Here is an 8897-nt window from a genome sequence, read left to right as displayed (position 1 = left end):
AGGCTTGGAGCTTGTGTAAGGGCCACACTGTCAGGGGTTCCACCAGTCTCTATTAAACCAGTAAGTCTCATCTTTTGATGAATTTGAATTTTGTTTGCCATTTTTCCCACTCTATCTGGTACAATCTACTTCTGTAGTGATACCACCTTGCAAACCTAGGAGGCATCTCTATGAGTCAGATCCGACTCAACGGCATTGATTTTGGTGTTTTGGTTGGTGAGTCAGAGCAGTGGGTGGTGGTAGCCAGGTACCATCTGGTTCTTCTGGTCTAAGGCTAGTGGAGACTGTGGTTCATGTGGGCCATTAGTCCTTTGAACTAATTATTTCTTTGAATCTTTGATTTTTTTTTTCACTCTTCTTTGTTCCAGATGGAAAGAGATCAATAGTTGTAACTTAGATGGCGGCTCTCAAGATTTTAAGATCCCAGCCACCACTCACCACAGTAGGATATAGAACATTGTCTTTGTGGACTGTGTTATGCCAATTGACCTAGGTGTCCTCTGAGACTATGGTCCCTAGCCCTCAAGTACAACATCTCAAGCCCAGGAGGTGTTTGGTTATGGCTAAGAGGTTTTCATGACTGGACTTCCTGTGTGCTCTATTATATACATAGGTATATTTGCAGCATGTACAAATGTCAATGTAAGACTATCTGCTGCCCACCCATATGTGTAGGTGCCCTCCTACCTCTGTTCAGTTGACATAACCAGCTGTGTATCCACATGTACACTATTGTTTGAGTGTACCGTTGTTGCAGGATTGTATATGAAGTAGTATTTGCCTTTGTTGCCCTTTACTCCTGTGTACCTTTCAGTGTCTTCCTTTGCCTTGGTTATGTTGCGCTGACTTCCGCCATGTGCCCAAAATTAGCATTCTCTGCTGTCTAGTTCCTGACTTTCCCTCCCACGTCCTGCCATGCCTGCAGTTATTGTTGCTGTTGGGTGCCATTGAGTCGACTCTGACTCATAGGGACCCCATATACAACAGAACAGAACCTTGCCCAGTCCTGCACCAGCCTCACAGTCATTGCTATACTTGAGCGCAACATTGCAGCCATTGTGCAAATCCATCTCTTTGAGGGCCTTCCCCTTTTTCGTTGACCCTCCACTTTACCCAGCACAATATCCTTCTCCAGGGACTGGTCCTTTTTGATAACGTGACCAGAATATGAGAGCTGAAGTCTGGCCATTCTAGCTTCTAAGGAGCATTCTGGCTGCTCTTCTTCCAAGACAGATTTGTTCGTTCTTCTGGCAGTCTGTAATATTTTCAGTATTCTTCACCAACACCACAGTTCAAATGCATCAACTCTTCTGCAGCCTTCCTTCCTCATCATCCAGCTGTCACGTCAAAACACTATGGCTTGGATTGGGCCGTGTCCTGTAACCCTTAAAGAATGTTTCTGTCTGTGTGTAAACTTTTTTTTTTTTTTTACCTTTCCTTTTCCTCCCATTGCTGGTAACCATCAAAGCATGTTACTTTCTGTGTGAAATTTTTTTTTTGGCTTTTTATAATATTTGTCCTTTTGTGGCTGATTTATTTCATTGAGTGGAATGTTGTCCAGGTTCATTCATGTTGTGTGGTTCTCATCATCATTATTCTTTACCACTGCGTAGTATTCCAATATGTCTGTACCACAGTTTGTTTATCCATTCACCCATTGATGGGCACTAGCCTTTTCCATCCTTTTGCTACTGTGAACAATGCTGCAATGAACATGGGTGTGTATCAGGTCAGCCCTCTAAGAAAGAGAATAGGGTGGAAAAGAATGGATAACATGTAGAAGAACAAATGAAGGATTTTGGGTGCAAACCCTCATATTTACATGGGTAAGACTAGAATGTAGACCGTGGTTTTGGAGGCTGGTGGCAGTATCAGCATTTTCTTGGATCAAGATTATATGGTGGTGGTGTTTTATACTGATGATGAAAATGGGGATAATCGGTGCTATGAATTGAAGAGGAGATGTTGGGAGGTTACATATTTGTTTCTGCATCACATAGATAGTCCGACTTGGTGCCACTGCTCTAAAGGTTTCAGTTCTTATAATCTTCGGTGTTAATTTTGAAAGCCCTCTCAATCTAAGAATATGCTGGCGTCTGATGCCACATGCACCTTTACTATGATTTGAGGTATAAGTATGAAGAGTGCAGTCCCTTCCATGTGCATATAGTCTCTATTACAGAATCATTGCATCAGTGACTCTTAGCATTGGATCATCAAACCTTAGATTCTCAGCACCAGATATAGGACCTGAGAGGCTGTCAGTCCTAGCTCCCACCCTGGGGAGAAATCCCTTCTGAGTGATGCTTAATGGTAGATCTACCAATCTGAAGGCTTCCTTTGACAAACTGTAGTACATTTGGGACATGGTCTGTTTTAAGTTGGGGCATTGCTGCTTCTGTTCATATACTGACGCCTGTCTCTAAGGTCTGGTACTTGTTAGTTTCTCATTCATAATAAACGTGTACTCGCCAGGTCTTCCTGCATGTGTGTAAAGCAATGGTTTTCAGTCACTAAGAAGTCACCTGTCACTTTAACTCAGCAAATCAAGTGAGTGTGAGCATGTGAGCAGGTGGGGCACATGTGGAGGGTGTGCACACATTCCAGTTCCATACCCAGAGTCTCGAGAAGCTATTTAAAAAGGGATAGCTGTCTTTTTTAGATGCTCTGGCATATTATAACCAGAAATCATGTTGTTTTTTTCTTCATGCGGCTTCTGTAGAGACAGTAGAATGGCTGTTACTGAATTCCGGGTGTTTCTGGTTCCCTTCCCAGTATATAACTGACACCTGTAGTGCTAAAGCTTTGGTTAGACCTTTCCACTTATGGAAGAGTCTGGGGTTCGAAAGTTCATAGATGGTGGTGAGTAATATACTTTGACTATGATTTTTCCTCAGAGAGGGCAGTGGTGGAGTTTGCAGATGAAACAGTACACTGGGAAAGCATAGCAGAGGGTTGGGAATGTCAGGGAAGGAGTTTGAATGTTATTTGGAAGCTGTGAAAAGTTGTGGAAGGTTTGTGAGCAATACAGAAACCTGACCTGAGCTGTAGTTTTCAATATCTTCTACTTTAAGGAATCTGTTCTCCCCCAGGAGATGATGCACAATGAGGAAAAATGCCATCTTTTAAGGGAAGTCAGTTCCTCCAGTCTTTGGCTGGTAGAATGAGCTGCCTCAGCAACTGCCCATCCATGCGGCTCCTGCTTCCCTCTAACCTCAACACACGTGGCACCCCTGGGGTTGAACTCATGCTGTTATTGCCACCATTCCGAATGGAATTCCCAGCGGGTCAGTGAACTTGACTGTGCTGCATAGCTTAAAAGTGTATGTCTTTCCAAGGTTCCCCATTGTGTTTTCAGGAGATTTTTTTCATGGGGGGGGGGAGGAATAATCATCCCTCATGTAGATATTGAGCGTTTCCGTTTCTAAAGCAATTTTGCATTTATCATCTTGTCTACTTTCTTCTCTCCAGAACTTTCTTAACAAGGGTGTTATTATCCCCATTTTACATGTAAGGAAACAGGTCACATCATCAGTTGCCTGGTGGTAGAATCAGGACTGGAGCTCTGGTCATTTGACTTCAATCCGTGGACTTGCACATATCCTATCTTTGTGGTTGTTTTGAGGTGTCATTGAGTCACTTCCAACTCACAGCGACCCTGTATACAACAGAACAAAACCCTACCCAGTCCTGCGCCAGCCTCACAATCGTCACTAGCCTTGAGCCCATGGTCGTAGCTACTGTGTCAATCATTCTCATTGAGGGCCTTCCCCTGTTTCATTGACCCTCTACTGCTCCCAAGCATGATATCCTTCTCCAGGGACTGGTCCCTTCGGACAACATGACTGATGTAGTAGAGATGAAGCCTGGCGAATCTCCCTCCTAAGGAGCATTCTGGCTGTATTCCTTTCAAGGAAGATTTATTTGTTCCACTGGCAGTCCATGGTATTTTCAGTATTGTTCACCAGCACCACAGTTCAAAACCATCAATTCTTCTTTGGTCGTCCTTATTCATTGATCAACTTTCACATGCATATGAGGCGATTAAAAAGACCCTTCCTTGGGTGAGGGATACCTTAGTCTTCACCTTTGTTCTTCAACACTTTTAAGAGGTCTTTTGCAGCAGATTTGCCCAGTGCAATATGACATCTGATTTATTTTTTTCCTTTTTTTTTTTTTTTTAAATTGTGCTTTAGGTGCAAATTTACAGAGCAGAGTTTGTTTTACATTCAACATTTCATGTACATTTGGTTTCACTCCCCAATTACCATCCCCAACCCTAACCCACTCACATCCCCTCCTTTCCCAGTAATCCCCCGTGCCCCTCACTGTTATGTTCTCCTGTGTGTCCTGCATTTCCTCCGTGTGAATGTTGTCCCTCTGGTGCCCCACGGTCGATTGCTGCAAGGGGTGCATCTCCATAGAGTAGGTGCATCGCCCTGGGTTGAGTGGTCTGCATGTACTGTACTGAGAGCCAGCCCTTGGGAGTAAGTTTTATTCCAGGCTTGAAGTGTATCCCAGGGCCATACTCTTGGGGGGTCCCACCAGACTCCATCCAATCAGTAGTTCTGGTCATTATTGTGTTTTTGGATTTTGTTCCATGTTTTTCCTCCCAGTCTATCTAGGATCTGACATCTGATTTCTTGACTGCTGCTTCCATAGGTGTTGATTGTGGAAACAAATAAAATGAAATCCTTGATCACTTCATTCTTTTCTCCTTTTATTGTGATGCTGCTTATTGTCCAGTTATGAGGATTTTTGTTTTCATTATGTTGAGGTGTCATCCATACTGAAGACTGTAGTTTTTGATCTTCATCAGCAAGTGCTTCAAGTCTTCTTCAATTTCAGCAAGCAAGGTGGTGTTATCTGCATATCACAGGTTGTTAATGAGTCTTTCTCCAATCCTGATGCCACGTTCTTCTTCATATAGTCCAGCTTCATGGATTATTTGCTCAGCATACAGATTGAATAAGTATGGTGAAAGGATACAACCCTGGCACACACCCTTCCTGATTTTAAACCATTCACTAGCCCCTTGTTCTGTTTGAAGGACCGCCTCCTGGTCTATGTGTAGGTTCCTGATGAGCACAATTAAATGTTGTGGAATTCCCGGTTTTCTCAATGTTATCCATAATTTGTTATGATCCACAGAGTTGAATGCCTTTTCATAGTCACTAAAACACAGATAAACATCTTTCTAGTATTCTCTGCTTTAGGACTTGGACTTGGAGTTGATTACCTGTCTCATCATGGGGAATAAGTACATCCAGCTGCCCAGCCACTCAAAAGCAAACCCAGCCAAGTGGACACACAACTTCACTACCACACCATGATTCTGACTTCTCCCCAAACTGCCTTTGGACTGGCACAAGCTACAGCATCTTTAACTTGTTGCAGTTCAGTTGCTGAAGAATTCTGATTTGGGTTCTAGGTTAAACTACCTTCTAGCTGTCCATGTGATAATTTAATGTACATCAATAGAAAAATGATCAGTAACGAAGTGTAAAATAAGAGCAATCTATGGAAAATCATTCTGGACTGATATTTAGCATCCCTTTTGACTGAAATGTTTGCAAGTTCTCACTGAAGGAAGCTGTTGATGTAGCATCACCGAGTCAGCAGGGGATGGCTGTGCATTCTCAGGGAAGGTAGAAGTGGAGTAAAAGAGGCAGCCCGGTGTTTTGGCCCCATGTTTGGAGATGTTGGATCCAAATTCTAGTTCTCCCATGAGCTATCAGAGTAACAAAACATCATCTCCAGGGACCTCAGTATTCCCATCGATAAATACACCTGGAACAGGTAATCTCTTAAGTGCTTTATAGATCCTCCATGACTCTGTGAAGATTCTCTTTTCTCCCCTCTCTCAATAATCCAAGAAATGTTTTATTCATTCAATTCATAGACTTAATTTCCAAAAATTGAGTTAGGCTAACCAAGGTCAAGATTCCTCACAGTGAGTGTTAGAGGATAATGAGAAAGAAGTTTGTACAAAATCAGCTGAGCTGCCACAGTCTTCCTCCCCGGAGCCCATGTAACTTGGATTGAGCCAAGAGTGGGACTGTCACCTGATAGGGTCTCTGTTATTTACCTCTTTGGCACATTGATGTCAGTTTGTTACCTCTGCACTACAGCTCCCTCTTTCTTCCCTCTTATCAGTGGGGCATCCTATCATTTCTAGTGCTCTGTCCACTCATCTCTGCTCTCGACTGGGTTCCAGCCTCTCTGGTTCAAATTTTCCTTATTGGCTTTTGGCTGAAGGGGTGACAATGTTTAGTTGTTAATATTTACTTATGAATAATACATTCCAGTGCATAAAATGCAATTTAGAAAAAGAGAAAACAAACTTTGAATACTTCTAGGTGTTAGACATTGAGCCTGACATTTTTAATATATTACATTCTTTAACGGGAGCTCTGGTATCGTAGTACCTAAGGCACTTGACTACTAACCAGAAGGCTGGCGGTTCAAACCCACCAGCCACTCCTCGGAAGGAAGGTTGGGCACTCTACTTCCGTAATGATACTGTGTCGGAAATCCAAGGAGGGGTCACTATGAGTCCGGTCCGACTTGATGGCACATAACAACAGAATTATATGACTTGCTTAAGGTCACGTAATTAATAAATTCAAATGCATGTTTCCAGACTCTTTCAGCTTAGGTCCCTTTTTCTTTCCCTGTGTGTCCATTTTGCATTTGATTCTCTCAGTGACCCTGTAAGGGAAACAAGGGAGACATTACTAGCTTCGTTTTAATTCATTTTGTTTTCTATCACAACATCTAGAATAGTAATACGTACATAGTGGGCACTCAATAAAAAGGAACTGAATGATTAGATGAATTTAATTAGGTCTGTGAATTAAGGAAATAGGGGTTCAGAATGACTCTCGCAAGGTTACCAGCTAGAGAGTGGCAGTTGGGAGTGAGAACTGTTCAGTTCAGATGTTTCTTCTATTCTGTAGATTCCGTCTCAGAATCTTTCCGGAACTGACCCATTCTCACTGCTAGGGATGAATACTGGTGGGCAGACATACTGACTGCCTCTTAGGACTCCATCTGAACCTTTATCTTGGGTCTTTTATGGCCCTAATTAACTGAGTTCTAGGGTAGTTGTTTTGTGCCAATTAATGTCAATCTTCTGGATCCAGGGTAAGAATGGGGAAAAGTGATAGCCAAGGAGATACAGTACAGTAACTTGCCTAATGATCTACCCCAAATCATGAGTACAGCTGGCCCTAGGACCCATGGTTTCAGACCGCTCGTCCATTACTTGATTCTACACCACACTTTAGACCCTTGGCAACAGGACCTTTCTCTATTTCTAGTCCCCTCAAACCTCACCATGCTCCTCCTCACAAAGTGAAAGTGTCAGTCATAGTGTCTGTCCTGATTCGGTGCTTGGTAAAGCGCATAGCACTCTGAAAGGCTTGCAGGAGAAGCAGGCCATCGCTTCTGGACACTAGGAGGTTAGGAAATGTGGACTATTGCCCTGTTTCTGCCCCTCACTAGCAATATGACCGGTGCACATCTGGTTTCCTCTCTAAGCTTCAGTTACCCCTTGTGTAAAATGAGACACATTAGAGAATCTGTTAAAAATCTTGGTGGCTCTGACATTTGATGCACTACGACTGCTTGGGTGCCCTGTCTACATAGGGTGAGGGTGGGAGTAGATTAGATGCAATTCAAGGGTCTGCCTAACTCTGCTGTTCTGGGAGCCTCTGTGTCTATAGGCTACAAGAGGGATATGTTCCCAGTAACAATTTTTTCCTTCTTTATTTTGAGGCCTGTTCGTTCATGCAAAAAAATTTGATGAGGATCAAATGTGTGCCAGAAAATTCTGTCAAGGATTTTTGCTCGTGTTTCTCCCCTGCTGGAATGTCTGGCACAGCCCATAGTGACGTGGAGTAAGAGCTCAGGGGTCCCGACCACTGTCTGCCTCCTGCACAGGCAACCATTATGACACATGGGAAGTGCTTGCTGGCTTGCTTAAGACCTAGGGCTAGTCAACTTCTTCAGTTTACTGATTGGAATCTTCTTGAGTTAAAATGCTTACACAAGTCATTGTTTCCCATTAAGCACTGCTGTTTTCTTCTCTTTTTCCTGTACTATCCAGACTCTCTCCTAAGCATGCCCCAGATATTCCTGATGACAGCACCGACAACATCACTATCTTCACCAGAATCTTAGATCGCCTTCTGGACGGCTATGACAACCGGCTGCGACCTGGGCTTGGAGGTCAGTTATTACTTTCAGATAATTTCTTTGGCTTTTGTCATCTAACAAGTTTCACAAGATGCCTGCCATAGTCTGTTGATCAATGGGGTTACTGTAAAGCTGAGTTTCTTCCCTCTGAATATTGGAAATTAGTTCTAATCTTTTATTTCAGTGGGTGATTTTCCCGGTTTGGTTTTGGAAAGTTCTGGATTACTTCCATGTACAAAATTTTTCTCTTCCTGGCCAAGTATCAACTCTTGAAACATCACCTGAGACTATCATGGGTCCAAATGTCTCATCCCCAGTGAGTGAGCAGTTAGATCAATGAATCTGGGGTATTTTACTGTAACATTTTGGCTAAGCCATTTCTGGTATCAAAATATCAATACAAGACTGGATGAAAAGTGAAGCCCAATACAGCTGAGAAACATGCCTTTGTACCACAAACCCTGAGCACATATCAGCCTGACACCCCAAAGAGAAGCAATCTAATGCCTAAACTCACTGCCGTCGGGTCAGATCATAGCGACCACTCCTTGGGTTTCCAAGGTGAGCTCTTAGCTGGCAGTCAATATGATGGAAAGGAGGTAGATGCGTTGCAATATATCATGGGCTGTATTGAAAGGGCAAGTATTTAGAAAGGGTGGGCCAAGTCAGTTTGGCCTTTGTCTCTTTTTGTAAGTAAC

The 8897-nt window shown here is 43.1% G+C and overlaps 1 protein-coding gene across 1 annotated transcript in view; it reads left to right on the top strand.

Annotated features, from left to right (window-relative positions):
* GABRA3 (gamma-aminobutyric acid type A receptor subunit alpha3) overlaps positions 1-8897 on the top strand; it is a 226732-nt gene that overhangs the window by 5932 nt on the left and 211903 nt on the right. The window contains exon 2 of the mRNA XM_007958254.2: positions 8111-8232. Within this exon, the coding sequence (XP_007956445.1) occupies positions 8111-8232 (122 nt within the window). The remainder of the gene's footprint in view (positions 1-8110; positions 8233-8897) is intronic.

This window comes from Orycteropus afer, unplaced genomic scaffold (genome assembly GCF_000298275.1).
Source record: "Orycteropus afer afer isolate SDZICR_OR568_19922 unplaced genomic scaffold, OryAfe1.0 scaffold00896, whole genome shotgun sequence".
Taxonomy (NCBI): domain Eukaryota; kingdom Metazoa; phylum Chordata; class Mammalia; order Tubulidentata; family Orycteropodidae; genus Orycteropus; species Orycteropus afer.
Note: the sequence above shows the minus strand (reverse complement) of the source record. Positions and strands in the feature narration are given on the sequence as shown.